The sequence below is a fragment of the Penicillium arizonense genome (assembly GCF_001773325.1).
Source record: "Penicillium arizonense strain CBS 141311 chromosome Unknown PENARI_contig015, whole genome shotgun sequence".
Taxonomy (NCBI): Eukaryota; Fungi; Ascomycota; class Eurotiomycetes; order Eurotiales; family Aspergillaceae; genus Penicillium; species Penicillium arizonense.
The window spans coordinates 390,255-409,936 of NW_019173292.1; the positions used below are offsets into that span (position 1 = coordinate 390,255).

General features: G+C 49.5%; 8 protein-coding genes across 8 annotated transcripts; 4 read left to right on the plus strand and 4 right to left on the minus strand.

The window, feature by feature from the left end:
• Positions 1-2,383: 2,383 nt before the first annotated feature.
• Positions 2,384-4,149, plus strand: PENARI_c015G06551 (putative oxalate decarboxylase; the record flags this gene model as incomplete). Its single annotated transcript, XM_022633803.1, has 8 exons — positions 2,384-2,666; positions 2,733-2,822; positions 2,876-2,891; positions 2,940-3,111; positions 3,167-3,234; positions 3,288-3,408; positions 3,463-3,967; positions 4,016-4,149. The coding sequence occupies 8 exons, from the start codon at positions 2,384-2,386 to the stop codon at positions 4,147-4,149; spliced, it is 1,389 nt and encodes a 462-aa protein (XP_022486253.1).
• A 143-nt stretch (positions 4,150-4,292) lies between these two features.
• PENARI_c015G02630 (uncharacterized protein) lies at positions 4,293-4,745 on the minus strand (the record flags this gene model as incomplete). The annotated part of the gene is made up of 2 exons (XM_022633713.1): positions 4,293-4,463; positions 4,518-4,745. The coding sequence occupies 2 exons, from the start codon at positions 4,743-4,745 to the stop codon at positions 4,293-4,295; spliced, it is 399 nt and encodes a 132-aa protein (XP_022486342.1).
• Positions 4,746-5,550: 805 nt separating this feature from the next.
• PENARI_c015G10218 (uncharacterized protein) lies at positions 5,551-6,729 on the minus strand (the record flags this gene model as incomplete). Its single annotated transcript, XM_022633883.1, has 1 exon — positions 5,551-6,729. The coding sequence occupies one exon, from the start codon at positions 6,727-6,729 to the stop codon at positions 5,551-5,553; it is 1,179 nt and encodes a 392-aa protein (XP_022486389.1).
• A 440-nt stretch (positions 6,730-7,169) lies between these two features.
• Positions 7,170-8,966, plus strand: PENARI_c015G01165 (uncharacterized protein; the record flags this gene model as incomplete). The annotated part of the gene is made up of 1 exon (XM_022633681.1): positions 7,170-8,966. One exon carries the CDS (start codon positions 7,170-7,172, stop codon positions 8,964-8,966), a length of 1,797 nt encoding a protein of 598 aa, XP_022486227.1.
• Positions 8,967-10,877: 1,911 nt separating this feature from the next.
• Positions 10,878-11,312, minus strand: PENARI_c015G10580 (hydrophobin family protein; the record flags this gene model as incomplete). The annotated part of the gene is made up of 3 exons (XM_022633890.1): positions 10,878-10,916; positions 10,978-11,042; positions 11,096-11,312. The coding sequence occupies 3 exons, from the start codon at positions 11,310-11,312 to the stop codon at positions 10,878-10,880; spliced, it is 321 nt and encodes a 106-aa protein (XP_022486378.1).
• A 1,430-nt stretch (positions 11,313-12,742) lies between these two features.
• PENARI_c015G01683 (eukaryotic translation initiation factor 3 subunit D) lies at positions 12,743-14,576 on the plus strand (the record flags this gene model as incomplete). The annotated part of the gene is made up of 2 exons (XM_022633695.1): positions 12,743-12,947; positions 13,018-14,576. 2 exons carry the CDS (start codon positions 12,743-12,745, stop codon positions 14,574-14,576), a joined length of 1,764 nt encoding a protein of 587 aa, XP_022486357.1.
• Positions 14,577-15,738: 1,162 nt separating this feature from the next.
• On the minus strand, positions 15,739-17,070 carry flbB (the record flags this gene model as incomplete). The annotated part of the gene is made up of 4 exons (XM_022633735.1): positions 15,739-16,201; positions 16,256-16,828; positions 16,879-16,966; positions 17,019-17,070. 4 exons carry the CDS (start codon positions 17,068-17,070, stop codon positions 15,739-15,741), a joined length of 1,176 nt encoding a protein of 391 aa, XP_022486331.1.
• Positions 17,071-18,166: 1,096 nt separating this feature from the next.
• Positions 18,167-19,645, plus strand: PENARI_c015G10511 (uncharacterized protein; the record flags this gene model as incomplete). The annotated part of the gene is made up of 1 exon (XM_022633887.1): positions 18,167-19,645. One exon carries the CDS (start codon positions 18,167-18,169, stop codon positions 19,643-19,645), a length of 1,479 nt encoding a protein of 492 aa, XP_022486235.1.
• Between the last annotated feature and the right edge of the window lie 37 nt (positions 19,646-19,682).

Below are 19,682 nucleotides of genomic sequence, written 5' to 3' on the forward strand. Positions count from 1 at the left end.
ATAATGGGCTGGTGCTTCCACTCTTTGAGAATCAGCCTCACTTTTTGTACTGGAGCATGTTCAGGCGTACGAACACGAGTTCTTGCTTCAACCGGATAGAAGCGCCTGCATAGCCATTACGATACTAGTTAGGCTCCAACAGGTTAATAGAACTTTGATTGATTGATTGATTGATTGATTGATTGATTGATTTTGATGCCCTAATGACGTTTCGATGGACAGTCGCACCCTCGCTAGCAACCCGCTCGAATCCTCAATAAAAAGTCCAGTCCTCCTCAGAAATATGAATTTATTTTCTTATTCCAAATGATGAGGCTTACCCACTGATTAGCAATCCTGTTTTTGACAGGGGTCACTCGGATTTATCGGAACTCCGTTTGTGAATTTGCCGGTGAAACTTCAACGCAAGGAGGATTACGTGGTCTGGTAGGGCTGAGTCTGAGCATGACTGCCCTTACAAATTGGACTACAGAGTATATACCCCAGACAGTTGTTTCACATGGCTGAAGTGCACAAGCAAGCACGGGGAAGTAACAAAAAGCTGCTGGGCACCTTACAGACTCGTAGGGCTGGATTTGACTTACTATGGAATCTTAAGATACTTCGCATTACGGTAAGGGGGCACTGGCGCTTTGCATAACCCGTGTGGCGCTTTGTAACTCGCTGTCCTGGGCAGTCAGTTGACAATGGCAATTATTAGGGATGTGTTGTTGTTGGATTTTACTGCTTGTTAAGCCCACCGTCTTGTTCGAGAAAGGGTATTTTAGCCTCCATTAATACTAAGCAACGTTTCAAGCGAACAATCTTCAGTCAAAAGTGTTCCAAGATGCTGCATAGTGCATCGGCATTGTATATCTTTCTGTATGCCAGACACCGGAATCCGCTGTGCCAGGGGCGAGCATACACCCATCCCATGCCATATCAAAGTCCCGAGATCCTCTACCAGGGCGACGAATTATCTCCGGCGAACTCTTGCTCAAAGTCATTTTGTTTCGGACATGGGATGGCACTGGCTCGCTACCAACACCATCTTCGGCTGCTACTAATTTTATCTCGCGCGGGGTTACGGAGTTTCGGCACTACTATGCCCTATAGAGACATGTTTGTATGAATGATCGTAGTGGCACGCCCCTCCTTGCCTTGTTTTTACTCATTTGTATCCCTGCTAGATCCACTTTCCTCGCAAATAAGAGGCTGCAAACAGGATCTAGGCCGCCCAATGGGGCACCTGTACTTGCGTTGCCACATATTTGATCCTCTCCAATGGTGTATATCTCTCACCTGGATGACTCGCACGCATTTCTCCTCATGCGGGGTTCGAGTGAAGACTGGGGATCCACCAACCGTTGAGGACCGTCGAGGCCTGTGCCGCATGTCACCGGAATAGCCGAGCGACGGACGCTCTTGGCGCTTCCCGGTTGGCAAAGCTTAGCCCGATCAAGGTTCCCCCACTGTTTCTAGAAATAAATATACACCCCGTCTATCTTCTTTTGTAATAGTCGCGGTCATGCGATTGCTACTGTCTCCTCGTTCGTCTGTGCAGCATAGACATCCATCCCATGACGTTCCAAACTGGGTTTAGAGCAAAGGAAGGTGGGTGTGCTGGTTTTAGCTGCATGGATTGAGAACCTTGCTCCTCCAGAGGCCTTCCTTGCTTATATATACACGGAAAGTGGATCTTATTCTACTTTTATATAGGTGTTTCTTACCCTGTGCTAATATTTGTATGCAGATTGGCTGATAGTAAGCTTGAGCCGTGTTTGCTTGGATGGTTCCCCATGAAGTGGACTCCTCTGTTCCAGAAGGACAATACTAACGGGGAAGCCTAGCATTCTTCAGCTCCAAGGTACATTACACGCCTCACTTTAGTTAATTGTGGGGCTTAACACATGCAGCCAACACAATCCACAATCTATTAATCTCCGACTGAAGCGATCCACACTACCTAGGTGGTATTGCTGTCTGGCACGGCAGACGACGGTACTATATCGCTTTCGGTGAGGGGTGACAGGACAGAGAAACTGTCTATCCCCGTTTCATAATTTCCTCCGCGTTTATCCCTTCTCCCCTCTCGGGATCATGTTCCCTGCCTATCCTGCAGCCAGTCAGCATCTGTTTTTGAGTGGCGATATCCCGCTACCTTACCTCGTTCGGGGTCTCCATGAGGGGAAGCAACAGCTCCACTATGAGAATGTTGGAGAAGACCTGTCGGATGTGAAGGAACTAATGATACAGCACAAGAACATATGAACTATCTCTTATTGGTAGCCTGCGGTTTACGATAGACATAAAAGGCTGATGATACGCTGCTGCAGATCGAGGATATTTGGATTCACCCTCTTCTCAGTGTTTGTTTGCATCTCAACCTATTGAGGCCATGAAAATGAAGATACCTCTCCTTGCCACACTCCTACATGTGCTGTCCTTAGTACAGGCTGCTCCAGCCCGAAGTAATAGCGATTCTAACCCCGGCCTTCGAGGAAGCGAATCGCTTGTTGGATATTCACCATCGGAACCCTCTGCTAGCAAATCAGCACCTGACATCAAATACACGCTACTTCCCGGACAGAAGGAAGATCCGAATATTGGATCGTATCTGGATTTTGAGAAAGCCGACAACCCCCAGCCAATCCGTGGTTCGAGTGGTGGAGATGACCCGGGCCCGAGTACGTTTGCGTGGAAATATTTGATTTTGAGTCGGATATTAGCTGATACTTGGTGGTTCTTCATAGGAAATTATAATTATGACCGGATTAACAGTGATAAGCTGGCACCTCCTGGGACTGATCATGGACAGACAATCAATGCTCAATGGCCCATGGGTAAGTATACTCCCTTCGATTGGCATATCCATAGGGTGTTAACCACGCGATAGGACTGAGTCATAACAGGTGATTACCTTTTCTGGCATAATTGTACTTATACTAATATCCCTCAAGACTCGGAATCGAGGGTGCAGGTTGGGCTCGCCAAGAAAATACCGTCGTCATGCCGGACGCCAAAATGATGGCCGGAGTCGATATGAGGCTTGAGCCTGCTGCATATCGTGAGCTCCACTGGCATGTGGCATCCGAATGGTCCTTGGTCTTGAATGGTTCATGCAGAATTCAGGTATTGGATCAATCTTCAATCGGAGTACTACATGGGCACTAATTAACCATGTCAGGCTATCAACGAGAACGGAGAGACATTTATTGATGATTTAAACGCTGGTGATGTCTGGTTCTTCCCTCCGTAAGTATTCCGATAGTTATTCGATATTAATTGTGCTGATATTTTATCGTTAGTGGTATTCCGCACTCCATTCAAGCACTCGATGACGGAGTGGAGTTCCTTCTCGTCTTCGATGATGGAGACTTTAGTGAGGATAACACCTTCCTTGCTACGGAAGTCTTCCTTCACACCCCGGTAATATCTGCACATTTCTGTCATCAAAATCCTAAATACTAATTTCGCATGCAGAAAGAGGTGCTCGCCAAGAATCTTGGACTGACCACATCGGCATTCGACAATATACCCGGTGATGAACTCTACATTTTCAAGGGAACACCGGCACCGGCAGACATTGAAGAGCAAAACGTGACAACATCTGCTGGACTTGTGCCTCGCACTCAGAGCTACTCTTATCACTTCTCAGAGCAAGAAGCTCATAATGTTGCCGGTGGGTCTGTGAAGATTGTCGACCCGATCAATTTCCCTATTGCTAGCAACTTCTCCGCTGCTATCGTCACTGTTCACCCAGGTGGCATGCGTGAGATTCATTGGCACCCCACCAGTGATGAGTGGACGTTCTTCATATCTGGTCAAGGCCGAGCTACTCTCTTCACGGCTCCGAATGCTGCGACCACCTTTGATTATAGAGCCGGAGATGTCGGATACTTCCCCAAATCTAACAGTCACTATATTGAAAACACTGGAGATGAAGATTTGGTTTTCGTGGAAGTGCTTCAAGCTCCCCAGTTCACCGGTATGTGTTCTTATCCGGTTTACGTGGACTGGTACTGACAATGCTTAGATATGGCCCTTGGTCAATGGATTGCCTCTACACCGAAGCAGATCATTTCCGACACACTCAATCTTAGCAATGACACACTTAGCAAGCTCAAAAAGGAGAAGCAATATGTCGTCGCTGGAAACACCACTTCATGAATCACTACATACATCGATTATCCCAGCACACATCTTACATGGTCCAGTTTGAGTCACATATCATTACAGTTTGAATACTACAGAGAGAGAGCATGGAGAAACATGTCAAGCTCTGCAAAAAAATAACCTTCAATATTGCTGTACTATACCTTATAAGGCGGCGGTGAATCGTTATCATTGTCAGAATCATCGTCGCTGTCCAAACTAACATCGGAATCATCATTGTAGACAGGAGGGTGCTCATCTAATCCATGGGTAGCCTTGGATTTCAATTGAGGAACCTCAGGCGTAGCAATGGGGGTATGAACAGATTTCTAGAGAGCCGGTCAGTCAATAATTATCTTCATATTCCAGATTGGCCCACTTACTCCCGTCCCTGAAGCGTCCATCTTGATAGCGACCGGTTCACGATCACCAACCCTGCCAACAAGTACACCCTTCCTCCAAACACCGTATTTGAGAATCATTCCTTTGAAATCGGACCTAGAAACAACACATTCGGCCACATCACAGTCTGTCAAGCTAGCCCTCTCAATCTGGCTCTTCGAAATTGTTGTCCCAGTAATGGTGCCGCGCTTCAGCTCACTTTTATCCATGATGACGGCCTTTTTCAGGGTCGATCGTTTTACCGAACTTCGGCCTTGCAGGACACTATCTGTGATCTCGCTGCGCTTTATGAGCGCGACATCTTGGAAATTGGAGTTTTTGGCTGTGGAACGGGACGCGTATTCCACATTTGATAAGATGCAATCATTCAGAACACATCGCTTCACCGATGAATTTCTGATAGTGCAGCTTTGTAGGCTGCAGCGCATGAGGCTATTTCCGTCGCCGCTGAGGAAACTGCTACTGGCGTGTGATTCGTCCATGGCTGTGGCTTTTCTGAATACCTTCTCTCTCGCGATAGTGAAGACGAATGGGTTTTTTATTCTTGTGCTCCACAGCGGCTGCAAGGGCGAGTGTGACGTGGGACAAAAATTTAGGCTTATTTGGGAGAGGAGGAAGTGTTATATAGAGGGACTGCGGAGGTGGGGCGATACGGGCTTATTCTCACGGAACGCTGCTGCCTGTACCGTCTATATATCTACGAATCAATGCAAAAGAACCAACGCCGTCATTTAATAAAAATGGTTATGATACTGACAGCAACTGGCATGCACCTGCCTAAATCAAAATTGACAAAAGCTACTGAAGCCCTCGCAACATGTTGTCCCACACTTTGCTCTATAGAGAAATTTCGGGAATCACAAAAATTTAATTAAATAGTCTATCTGAACTTCTATGGACCTGGAACATGGCAAGCGACAAAGGCGACGAAATTAGGATAAGGTACATGTTCCAAGCACATTCTCAATATGTAGTCCATTCCCATTTAATATACAATAAAATTTCATCACAATATTAGACCGAAACTCCCTTGATTTGTCCACAATTTCCGTTGGAGACTTGGACATTGGTAAAGGAGCGTTGAATACCAGCTGTGCCGTAAGTAGAAGAGGTCGAGCAACTGGTTGTTCCAATCTTGTAGCAGAATTTCACAGCTGTAGTCGAGTAGTAGTAGGACATAGCACAGTTAGAGGTCTCGATGCAGCTAACACAGCAGTCATATGCGCTGTCAGTGTTTCCAACGGTAAGGGTTTCACCGGGGACATGGGTGAAAGTGAGAGAATAGATGTACTGGCCAGCGAAAGAGCCGAAGTTGGAAGAGAGAGGGTTGCTAGCAATGTTGTTGGTTGCGCAGGCGGCATAGAAGGCAGTAGTAGTCACACGGGCAAGGACAGTAGAGGTGGAAGTGATGGTATCCGTCTCAGCAGCGCCGTAGGATGTCTCGGTGATGGTGGAGGTGGTACTATAGCTCAGGGTGGTAGAGACGTCTGAAGGAAGAACCACTAAGCTACTGGTGATGGTGATGGTCACAGTGATTGTGGTAGAAGGAGTGGCCGCAGTGACAGTGGCGGGTGATCCAGTGACTGTCGAGACTGTTGTAGTCTTGATAATCCTTTTCTCGTGGCAGACAACCTCTTGAGGGTACTCGTAATCGTCAACCCATGGGGAGCATTGATCCAGTGCCTCTTGTTCCAAGGAGCGCTTGTACACGGTAGAGGTAGGAATAGTATCCGCGACAGGGATGAAGCCTGCAGAGGTGCCGACAGTGGAGGTGCTAGTACTGGTAGAAGAGACGGTGGTGACGACAGTCGCCGTAATAAGAGCAGGAGTCAGAGTGAGAGTTGCAGTGTCATATTCAGTCGAGGTAGTTGAAAACGTATCAGTGATGGTATCAGCGGTGGAGATGAGTGTTGTGGTTTGATAGTCCGTGACGATCTCGCTTGGCACAGCAGGAGTCAGTGTGACAGTGTCCTGGGTTGTCGTGAAGACAACAACAGGAAAAGGATTGTGGTAAGTACGAGTGATCGTAGTAGTAGGAACTGTCTTCACCGAGCTAGTACCCAGATGTGTCCTACAGTCGGCTGTGTGGATATGGACTTGACTGCTGGCCACTTGGGAGCTGGCGGCGGAGCTTCTGGCGGAGACCTGACCAAGCAAAAGGACTGCAGCAAAAACAAAGCGATTGAATGACATATTGAATTAAAAGTTATGTTTTCCAATGTTTTGGGGGGAGTTGCTCTCGCTCGGACTATATACTTCTCTTTGTGCCAAGTGGAGATTGCCGCCGGCTAATTTCACCATGGCCAACTTCACGACACAAACCATGCAATCAGCGACCCATCGGGCGTACAATAGTGCTGATTAGAACCAGTAACCAGATCCTTTTCATTCTTTATCGTCAATTTAGTTTTGTCCCTTCGTCGGCGTTGTCCGTACGCGACAAACAGGAAACCATAAGCGAGAAAACGATCTATATACAGGAGCACATGGCTTCTTTTAGTTCGCATCAGTCATTCTTTCGTGGTTGCTTGGTCGCCCCTTTTATGTTTTGCTCTTTGCAGATTTGTCGTTCTCTTACAGTCACTCTTTAAGTCATTGGCCTTTATCAAGATGGGTCATTTTCTACTTCGAAGATGGATCCTCGCCACATTCCTTTTACAATCGAGTCTTGCTTTGACTTCTTCTGGGTCAGCACAAGTGTTACTGTGATACACAGTCATCATCACCATCATTGGACTCATATATCAAGGCCCTTACCAAGCCGCAAGCCCTGCAGCGCTCGTGTTTCCTCGTCTGCTCCCGCTTTTAAGGAGGCTCCTTCTTCATCAGCTATTCCCTTCTCAAGTGCGACTCCTTCGTCCGTGTCGGTTATTACCTCGCCACCAAAAGCCTCGTCCGCTCCTTATGTGAGACCATTCCCTAGCCATTCGCTGGTTCCTCACCCGCATTGGAGCCACATCTCCAGACCTCTACCCCATCGCAGCTCATGCTCGCCTTCTTCCTCTGGAGCTATCCCAACTTCTTCAAGTCTTGTTTCGATCCCTGTTCCCAAGGCTTCCACTACCCATGTTGGACTCAGCTCCTCTGGAGTGCCGCAATCCAGTGGGTTGTCGGCCACTGAGCAGAGGTCCTCGCAGGCCAGTATCTCTGAAGCTTCATCTGCGCCTACAACAACAATTGTCGTTCCTGTCTCCACATTCACACCGTCCGTGTCTCAGTCGGGCTCCTCTCTGGGGGCTGTTACTGTATCTGGATCTTCTACATTGCAATTGACTACCTCGACGGTTCTCTCTACTCGCACAGCCACCATCACCGCATGCCCCTCTACAGTTGTCAACTGCCCTGCTAGTTCCAAGTCAACCTTCGTAACCACAGAGACAATCGTTGTATCCACCACGATCTGCCCTGTCACTGAGGGTAGCAGTGCTACACAGACTGTGCCTTCCTCTCCATCTGTTACTGGAAATTCTGGTGACTCCTGCTCTGGCAACAATGTCCCGGGCTTCACAACATCTACAGTCTACAGCATTCGGACAGCCACTATCACTGCATGCCCATCGTTGGTCGCCCACTGCCCATTGAGATCGAAGACAACCTATCTGACCACTGAGACGTTGGTCGTTTCCACTACTGTCTGCCCCGTGGCTGATGCCACTGCTACTGCTGACACCGTAGCAACTCAGGCTATGACCTCGCCATCTGCTATCCAGGTACCCGGGAGCAATGGTAACGGTGGTTCCCAGCTCACTACTTCCACCATCTATGCCACGCGCACAGCTACCATCCTTGCCTGCCCTGAATCTGTGACCAACTGCCCCTTGAGATCGCAGACCACCTCTGCAACTGTTCAGACTGTTGCTGTTGCAACCACTGTTTACCCTGTGTCTCCAGTGTACACAACTCTCCCTGTTGAAGGGGCTGATGCTGTCGCTCCTACTGTGACTGTAGCAAATGCCCAAGCTACCGAGACAGGAACCTCAGTCCAGGATACCACTGCCGGATCTGAATATGGCTATACTGGCCCGACAAAATCTGAACCTACAAGCTCTCGCTCTGGTGAAAGCTCAAACGCAGGCGCCACATACACCACCACACTCGCTGTCGAATCCTGTTCCGATGATGGTACCTGCACAGGGTATGTCAACACCATTGTGATGACGCAGACTGGCATTGCTCAACCCACCGGAACCCCCGGCCTCTACGTCCAACACTTCGGTGCCGGGGCTTCAAGTAACCGGACTGCCTCTGCATCTTCGACTCATGCGTGGGTCCAGAGCACATATCCCAGCGGAATGACCACGGCCGCTGTCTTCACCTCGAGTAGCGCTGTGAATGCCGTGTACACTGGTGCCGCCTCTGCCGCCACCCAATTCCCAATGATTCAGGTCTTTGCTTCATTGATTGTGACATTGGTGGCGATGCTTGGCTAAGGGAAAATGAGCCGCTTTTAATGTTATTATTTAATTTTTACTTCTATATATGCCTTTTTGCTATATCCAAGTTGAGGACTCATTGAAAGAGTTGGACGTTGATGTACCTATACCTAGATTCACTTTCATCAACCATACGCACCTTTACTAGTCTTTCACAGGAGCACCAAGCCTTCCGCTTTGTGGTGATACGTCCAGCAGTCGCATGGCCAGTCCTCATTCTCAGGCATTGGCGATGTATCATAACAGCGATCAACGGAGAGCTCAATATCATGTTGCCACAATTGTTCACTATCATGGCTTCAGCCATCGTCCTTCATAGTCTCCCAGTTATCAAACTCGTCAGAATCGTAAAACGCCGCAAATTGGATAGTACGCAGATTTGGAAGCTGTCCTTTCTTCAGCATTCCAATCAACTCATCTATCCGTAGGCCTTCGTTGTCGAAGTCTTTTAAGAAAAGGGTTTCCAAGCTTGCAGGAAGTAGTCCCCCAGATATGTTGATGGCCGTGTCCTATCCCTTTGGATGGAATATACTTGCGGAGGTTGTTAGATGCTTCAGATGCTCCAGACTGGTGAAATCGGACTAAGGTTTCCTTTCGCAAATATCGAGGTCGAGATACTCTAAAGTATTCGAGGTGCATGTTGCCAAAGCTCGTATGTAAGCTTCTTTACATCGACGTGGATCAAACCCAGGCGGAAAAATGAAATTCCAATCCTTTTTGCCTTTGAAAGTAAACTTTTTGAGGCGATCGACCAATGTGAGAATCTCTCTAAGGGTATTTGATGAAACGTCGCAGTTGAGTAGGGTCAGCTCTTTGAGAGTTGTTTTTTTCAAGGGTGCTCTTGACGCAAATGGCCTCGGGTGTAAGGGGTCAATTTTTGCTTCTTGGATGCAAAGTTCTCAAGAATTTCCATAAAGAATACAATTTCGTTTTCACCCAGGATCCACCAGTCTCTATTGTTACCCTTGAATGCTACTCCCAGATATACTAAGCTAGGTTAATGAATTCACTCACACGTATCAGACGCTACATGAAGACTTACAAGAGCGTAACCTGTGTCCAGCAATCGCAGAGCCTAATCTCATTTCAACAATTTCGCTTCTCGGGACGAAGATGCCTAAGAGCCGGTTGCTTTGCTCCTCTAGGGCACAATCTAAAGGTACGCTTCGTAGTCTCAACGCTTCTAGATTCTTTAGTTCAAATAGAGCATCAAGGAGTGATCGTGGACTTTGTCGATGCGTTCATGGTGGTAATGGACCTGTAGCTCCCCCACAAGGGAAGATAGTGCAGGGCTATTTTGTACCGCTTCTGCAAACTTCTCGCCGGAGTTTGAGTTCCGCAAACATATCGACGAATATAAAATTGGAATGATGATGTTATAAAATCTGCGAGACGTCCGCGCAAGGCTTCGAAGTGAACCTAGGAGTCGTCGAAGATTGTTGAATATAATTTCCAGTAGCTCAGTGGGAAGGTTGTGAAAGAGAGAATCGGTGGTTGTCATGATACGTCTGAGGCCTGCATTCGTAATATATCTGGTCGACACGAGGTCAACGAGACTACTTGATAAAATGATGACAACAGAGTAGAGGACGTGGGGTAGCAGTGGGTTGGGCCATTGCATGAAGGGGCCAATCATAGATCAGGAGGTTGACAAGCCTCGATACTCGTGGCTGCGTGCGTATATACTAGATGCGTATAAAGACCATTAGGGACCATATAATTAGACTTAATGTAGCATAAATGACTCGCACGCATAAAGCAATGTTTGACAGGTAACTGCACAGTATTATATTTCTATTAGATAAATATAAGAAGAAAATGGGCTGTAGCCAGGGAAAAATAATGTACACCTCCACCAGCTAAGCTGTCAAGTGTTCGTTCCGATAATCCGGTTCTTGACTAGATTGATTACTCGAGATCAGCGCATCCGAGAGCGACAGTGCCACCCTATGAATATGTTAATACCGCTTCCACAAAAGGTTTTCTTCAAACTATAGTCATCACGCACCAGGAGGTTGGCCTCAGAGCAGCACTGGGGCGCATTGTCACACTTGTCAGCCTCGTAGGCGTGGCCTGTCATGGGTTAGATTGATTGAGAACCGAACGATGTATCAAGGTAGACATACAGAGAAGACCGATGGATCCAACGACCTCGGCGGCATTAACGCCAAGCTCCTCAAGGATGGGGTCGACAGTGGAGTCGAGAGGGGTGGTCAGGGTACCACAGCAGAGGATAGGCTTGATACACTTGGAGCCGCGTTGCATCAGGCCACCATCCTGGGGCATAGCGGAAACCATGCCGGCACCGACGAGGGAGAGGACGGAGAGGACGGAGAATCTCATTTTGATGGATTGGTTGGTTGGTGGTTTGGAGAAGAGAAAGGATGTTCTTCGTAAAAGATTGAAAGCTGTAGTTGTGAGTGATGTTCAAAGCTATGGAATATTTGATCCTTATATAGATTTTGCAGTGGTATACCTAGGGCATCAATTGCTTCCGAGCTTCTCCTATTTCGCAAAATTGGGTATTGTCATCACCGAGCACAGATACTTGGAATAACCGGTTGTGAGCTGTAGACAATGGACTCTCCGTGTCATCGGCCTAAAGGATCTACAAAACTCTAGATAGCAGTTGGTGCCCATTGAGGCAACCTAAGAGCTGCGACCACGGACCGAGGCGCAAAAATGCAGGAACAGTAGGTACCGGAAGCGTAGACCGGTTCCATAGATTGAGTTGACAATGTATAAGTTTCCGTGAACTCTACACGAGTTTCTTGGCTGTCGATCATTCTTGGCTGCTCAATTGTCATTAAACTGCCGATATCACTGGTTCCAAGGTCATGTAGGGACGAAATAGCCAGCGGGTCTCCGGTTCTTTCTCTCCATCAGTTCTCCGGGAGCCCCTATCAGTGGATCCGAATATCAAGATGATCTGCGTCGGGTCAAACTCACAATGTCGATCCGACGTAAGGTACAGGAACAGTGCATTGTTCGACCTATTAAAAGCAAAGTCAACTGATAATAGGCCAAGCAAATATGAACTGCTTACGATCCCTGTTGTGTGCATAATTTGTCATGGCGCGTGATGCGGTTGGAACCGAAAGGAGCGAAAAGGAGCCGGAGATAAGCCTGAAGTCGTTGATTGAACACCGACCAGAGCATTGGAAGTCCCACAGGACTTGGTAACATTCGATCTACCATAGTCAATGTCGATTACTGTATAAGCGAGGCTCCATATTCTTGGCCTCATCTTGGCTTCACTTCGTTGTCATCATGGAGATAAGTGCCTGCTGAAACAGTTACGTGAACAGAATGTAGATATCGCCTGTCCCCCTTCTGCCTGCATTTTGAGTCGATCATGTCTTGGTTAATCCTTGGGATCAATAATTGACGATAATCATCAACCTCATGCACCGAGGAATGTGGTCGGTGAGAAGATAAGCTCATGGGCAGTTGCAAGTCCAGCCATTTTTGGTAAAGTATCACTCATGGGTCGGAAATACAGTATCTCATGGCCATTTCTGAGTGAACAGGGGCATAAACAGAATGGCCTGCTCGCCAGCAAAATGAAGACGAAGCCAAAAAGATGGCCGTCAATATGGACAGATGTGGCGGTGTTGCCCAGGTGTGGCGCTCTTGTACACACCGCCACAGCCTCGCGACACAAAAAACTTCCCTCAATTAATCTCCACATTGACAGTTCGACCAACCAACCTCTCTTCCTTTTTGATTTTTTTGAGTATTTGCCCAGCGCATAATACTCTATCATAATCAAAATGGCTCCCACTTCTATCGCCGATTTGGTGGCCGCCCTCCCTGCGGAGGACTGCTGGGGCCCCTCCACCTCTGCCGACAACATGCTCTCGGGCGTGCCTTACGCTCCTTTCTCCAAGGGCGACAAGCTCGGCCGTATGGCTGACTGGACTGCTGAATCCAAGGAGCGCCAGAACCAGCGTCCTCAATACAACCGCGGTTTCAGAGGTATGTCCTTTGACGGCTTTTTTTTTCTGCCCCTCTGCCATTGTTGAACATCAGCTAACTCGTTGAATAGACCAGCAGGCCTACGGTGCCGGTGCCACCAACCTGTTCAGTGTTGCTACCGCCGAGGACGAGTCCTCCTTCTCCGTCGTTGACAACACCCGCACCCAGAAGCGCACTTTCGGTCGTGGCGGTGGCACTGTTTTCCGTGGCCGTGGTGGCCAGCGTGGTGCTATGAACCAGCGCGGTGGACGCGGTGGTTTCCAGCGTGTCGGTGCCGCTGGTCGTGGCCAGCAAGGTGGCTACTACGACAGCCGCGGCGGCCGTGGTGGCCGTGGTGGCCGTCGTTTCGGCTGGAGAGACTACGACAAGCCCCAGCGCATCCGTGAGCCCTCCGTCAACATCCGTCCCGACTGGACCATGCTCGAGGAAGTCGACTTCAGCCGTCTGTCCAAGCTGAACCTCGATGCCCCCGAGGGTGAGGACCTCGACTCTTACGGTTTCCTCCACTACTACGACAAGTCCTACGACAGAGCCCCTGTTAAGAACGCCGAGCGCAGAATCCAGGCCCTCGACCGTGCCGCCTACAACGTCACCACCTCCCAGGATCCCGTCATCAACGAGCTGGCCGAGAAGAACGCCGCTACCGTCTTCGCTACCTCCGATATCCTCTCCATGCTGATGTGCGCCACCCGCAGCGTTTACTCCTGGGACATCGTCATCGTCCACCAGGGCGACAAGATCTACTTCGACAAGCGCGACGGTGCCTCCTTCGACCTCGTCAGCGTCAACGAAAACGCCGTCGACGCCCCTCTCGAGGTCGCCGAGGCCGCCGGCAAGCAGGAGCAGATCAACACCCCAGGCGCCCTGGCCATGGAAGCAACCATCATCAACCACAACTTCGCCCTGCAGACCCTGATTGAGTCCGAGCAGCAGAAGGTCTCCTTCGCCAAGCCCAACCCCTTCTACGACGAGGCCGAGGAAACCGAGCCCCTTGCCTCAAAGGGCTACAAGTACCGCCGCTTCGACATCTCCCTGGAGCGCGACGAAGAGCCCGTCTCCATGATCGTCCGTACCGAGGTCGACGCCGTCATGAAGGGCGGCCCCACCGGCTCAGAGGACCAGCAGTTGACCATCAAGGCCCTGAACGAGTTCGACCCCAAGGCCCAGGGCTCCGGCGGTGCCCTGGACTGGCGCAGCAAGCTGGTCTCGCAGCGCGGTGCCGTCCTCGCCACCGAAATGAAGAACAACTCCTCCAAGCTCGCTCGCTGGACTACCCAGGCTATCCTGGCCAAGGCCGACGGCATGAAACTGGGTTTCGTTTCCCGTGTTAACCCCCGCTCCGCAGCTTCCCACGTCGTCCTGGGTGTTGTCGGCTACAAGCCTAAGGAGTTCGCAACCCAGATGAACTTGAACCTCGGTAACGGTTGGGGTATTGTTCGTACTATTGTTGACCGTATTCGCACGCTTGACTCTGATGAGCCTGCTGATAAGGTTAAGAAGTACGTTCTGATCAAGGACCCTAACAAGTCGGTCCTCCGTCTCTACAGTGTCCCTCCCACTACCTTTGAGGAGGATGATGAGGCTGAGGTTGAGGTTGAGCAGTCTGATGAGAAGTCTGATGATGAGTAAACTTTTGGATGACTTATGTTGTTGAATGTGCATACGTACTCTACCTAAAATTTGATTTATATTGCTTGCTTCACTTTACTAAACGTTACATCTACGTCCAATAGAATGAGAAGTTCATTACTATCATTCCATACTACGTCAACAAGACCATTAAAATCCCCGAAATACATGTACATACCCCTATCCACCAAAAGCTAAGGTATCAATCATAGGTACACATAGAATCTGAGGACCTGTGAAATTGACGCCGAAAATGACCGCATTGGAGGCCAGAGGGCCGCCTAGGTATTAGGAATTGCGCGTGATTTGAGATGAAGAGTATTGTCTGGCCAATAATATTTAATGAACACACTACTTCCTTCACTCTATTTACAAACTCAATCTTTCGTCTTGTTCCACACAGACAGAATTTGTACATGGCGAAGAAGCCAAAAGTCAATTTAACATTACAACATGCAGTGCAATTGCACTTTGTATAACCACTTCTCTCCAAACTCGGGTTCCACAATCGAGCTACCTTTGTACTCCGTACCAGTTAACCCCTGCATCTAATTTCCTCGGATCGTTTATGTTTTATGGCTTGTTCCTGATTATGCATGTTACAGGGATTGATGCAGCCACGGAGGCTAAGAGGCGCAGAGTAGGTTATTGGTTGGTGGCTTAATGTACTTAATGTACTTAGGTGAGGTTAGGGTTACATATGTACCTAGGTAGTTCTGTCGTTGTATGTAAGAGGTGGGATGTTTAGTGTTGAAGATATAAAAGTTAGTATGATAGTATCATTGGTAGCCACCAGGGTGACCAATTGACGGGACAGATCAGATATGAGGAGCAAACACAGAAGAATGAAAGCAAAAATAAGGGTAGACACTCTTGAGGGTCGAGGTACACGATCGCGTAGGGCAATGTTCACTTTATATACAACCCGCTCAACGAGTGAGTGTCGAAGAGAAGGAGATGGAAGGAAGCGGGGCAGAGAAAATGTAAAGTAGAGAAGATAATTCAGACAGTTCACAATCGCAGCCAAAGTGAAATCAGGTCAAGTCAACGTCGAAGCCAGACCAAACTGCAAACAAAGCTCCGAAACACTCCATAATAAAGGAAATCACAATTTTCAGGCATAATATCATAATCGTTCTTCGTTGCTTGAATCGCCAATTGCTTAGCCATACATCGACTCATCGGCTGTGCCAGACATGCCGAGATCGACCTTGGTGCCGAGAACACTGCTCAGACAATCAATCAACTCAAAATCCTCGACAACTGCGCCGAAGCCGTAGCAGCGGACTTTAGTGTTGAGGGTATCTATGATGATCTTGACGTCTTCGCGGCGGAGGGTAGTGTACAACTCGTGGTTCTTAAGGCATTGTAGGGCCATAATGGGTGTAATTTGGCCATCGGTGACGAGCTGGCGACTGAGGTTGAGGAGAGTGCTTAAGTTTGCATGCGGGAGGTCGGGGGCTTTGTGGGGGTATGGTTGTTCGTGGGTTGTTTTGGCGATGTAGCTCGGTGGTGGGCATGTTGCCATCAGAGCATGGCCTGAGAACGGCATATCCTCGTCATCGGCTTCTGTGACTGAACGGCGGCAGAGGTAGTCTGTGTGTTCGCGGCAAGGGCCTTCGAGGCTGTGGGTAGGGTGGTTAGTGTCTTTGTTTGTCAGGCTGGGCTGGAGGACATACGTTAGGATAAAGTCAACCTGTAGTTGCGGGTCACTTTCGAAGACACCGCTTATACGAGGCATGGGCTGCACGGAATCGACTGGTGCGCATGACGACCGATCCATACCCATGGGTTGCGCGCCTGGGCTGGTCTGATATACTTGCTGTTGAGGCGCATACCCGATTGGAGGCGACACCTCGGGGTGGGAGTGATCGGCGGTATTGTGAAGCGGGCTCATGCCAGAGGATGATATCGTGGTGGCAGGCGTCGTGTTGTGGTTGCTGGCCGAGTGAGTGAAGCCTGCAATCTGCGATGCGGATGCAGTGCTGCTGCCACCAACAGGACTAGATTGGTAGCCGACCATCGGGGGCCGCTCCGCTCGACGGCGCTCCAGATCGGCTTCGTATTGGATTCCATGTGCGGCTAAGATCTCTCGCAAGATTTCATTCTCGTCCCGGATTGCATGAATGATCTCTCGTTGCTGCTGGGCATTCGCATTGGCCTCGGCGATCTCGGTGGTGTATGCCTCCTTCAACCGCAACACTTCCGTCTCCAAATTCCGCATATATTGCTCCTTTCGTTCGCGATGCGTCCTAGGGCAATCAGTCCTGGTCTGTGGAATGGAAAAATCCGGGGTGTGTACCTCTGAGCCTGGCGGTTCAGCTCTTGTCGCCTGGTCAATGCAGGCTTGCTATCCGGCTTGGGTCCACGGCGTTTGGGCATTTGGCCATCTAGAAAGGTTGAGCGGGGTCCGGTTGTGCGAGACAGATGGAGATCAATCACCTCGGGTTGTTTTCTTGGGAGCTTGCTGCTGTCCTCCTCCTCCACCGAACATCTTGAACAACTCCGTACCGAAACCTTTAGATGATGGGGTGGACGGTTCCTCTGTGATCAGCTGCACCGTACACTCCGGGGCCAAGGACCTAGCCGGAGATGCAACGGCGCATAAAAGTCAGTGTCAAGGTCACAAATCGTGGGGAAGTAAATGGATTGGGTGGCTGTTGATAAGGCCCGGGCCAACGGTCGGGAAAGCCACAATCCAATCTGGATAGCTTGGGTGGCGAGACTCGGGGAACCCCCGTTGAGCTTGACTCCGGGGTTTCCGAGCTCCGCCAGAGTCACCAGCCAGCGCGATAATCGAGACATCGTGGGCAATTGCGACTGTCTGCTCGATCCGCTGAGATCGAGGAGAGCTGTGACCAAGCGTTCCCCGATCGCAAAACACGGGCCATTTTCATTGAGAAAAATCAGGCTACACCAACTGAAAAGCGCTTGGAGACCACACGGAAAGCAGATTGGAGACGAGATTGACCAGCAGATCGAATAGCAGAGATGGGCTCACCAAACAGACACCAGGGCATGGAAAATTGCACTTACCATACTGTATGGAGTGGTCCATCGGGTAGACCCCACCGGCCATGATGAAGGGATAGGCAAGGAGAATGTGACAGTGAGAATAGAGCGGATATCGCGTATGAAGGGGAAGAGTTGAGAGAGGTGAAGAAGAGAAGTGGGAAGTGGATGTGATAAGTACGGAGGACAATGCTCGTATAGGTAGATGGATCTTCACTTATTTTACAGTACAAACGAATTATGCAAAGGCGTTTCGATCTATCTCCACAAGTGGTATCCTCCCACTACAGACTAAATTCTACTTACAGACTAATAACCCCCAATTGCAAGTCTTAAAAGGCGTTGGGGGTGGGCAGTTACCCGGATGGTACCTCGCTCTACCGTCTGATCACAGCGACCGAGGAAGTACCTGGAAAGTACCCGGTTCAACCTTGTGATGAGTCCAAAGGCTCCTCCAATCACCCTACCACATCTCCCAATGGTTCTGGGGGAACGGAGCATTTGGAACTCTGACAAATACTCTGCCAAACTTGCAGAGACCGACAGGGACTGATCGCCTCTAGTCCTCTATATGTCCAATGGATGAAATTCTCGTTCATGTCACGGCCCCCAGTTCCGTGCGAGACGACGCACGCTACCGGGCCCAAGTGGCCGCCATCCTGAGCTTCCAATGTGCCTCGCGCCACCCAATCTCAGGCACGGAGGCAGATATCAGGGATCATCACTCGCATCAAGTATCCGCCTCGGATCTCCTCCCTAAGTCCCCTAAGTCAATTTCCCAACACGAGGCCTCCCCGATATTGCGGGAGGCGTCCCGGCCCGCATTGGAGATATTCCCAGATCGTCACTCGGTCCCCGAAAGTGAGCGTGACAATGATCTACAAAACCCGGGCGATCATCACGTCCCTGGTCGAGACTTCGACTCGCTCGAGAGTCTCATCAGCGTGATTCCAGATTCTCAGCCCGAGATCGTCGCTCCAGATCCAGAACCCGATGAACTATTAGGCTCGGGCCCGGCTTTTGCAGAAATATTGTCTCCGCTGCAGGCTTACCCACTCTCCAAAAGGCGTTGCATACAGCCACAGACTCAGACACAGACACAGACCCTTCCTGTACAGGACCATGTTGCGCAAGTCTATGTCTCTCCTGCAGCTGAATCTGATATCACACGTCGGGATTCCCACTCTGCAACGGATCCGCCCGCTGATATCGATATCCACCCTGTGCAACATGTACATGTCGCCACAGGAGATGCTCTCAATCCCATTCCTATATCGAGTTCGATTGAGGAGTCGACTTGCGACGAGAGCAATGATTCCCCTATACTGACCCCTGTTATTCCACATCCAAAACCCCTGACTCTCACATCCACTGCCACTACTACTACCACTACCACTACCACTACTCCTTCCACTACCACTCCCCCTCTCCATCATCCTCCCACCGTCAACCTCACAACCCTCCCTCTTGAAATCCACGCCCCCCAACCTCCAATCTCAACAGCCCCCTTCACAACACATATAACACCAACCCTACGCATGCTCACGGACCGTCTCAGGCCAGAGCGTACTTATAAACCAACCCATCAAACAAGGGATCTAGATCCCCTGGAACGCGGGCATTGGTTTATACAGTTCAACATTGAGTCGCCCCAAACCCAACGCTCAAGCACAACCTCAAAAGAACAAGAACGAGAACGAGAACGAGAACCAGAAAAGCGAAAAGAAAAAGAGGAAACCTGGCCCTTCCCCTCCTTCCACACATTCTGGACCTTCCTCACAGACTTCATCTCAAAAGATGGTCGAGCAGGCTGGGGCGTATGGTGTATACTAGAACGATCTCCTCCGGCGAGTGAAGGTGAATCGACAATTCCACCGAACTCGGACATGACAGAGTCTATAGCTGTCTCCGTCCCTGTTTCACTGAAGGTATATGCGTGGGGCGAAGTCGCCATGCATATTTACCTGCTTCTGTTTCTTGCTAGTGAGCGAAGGATTCGGGGGATGGGGGTTCAGTGGAGGGATGCTGGGGAGGATGTTGTTATTCAGATGCCCTAGGTTATGAGTATCCGGTGTCTTATGTACTATTATAATG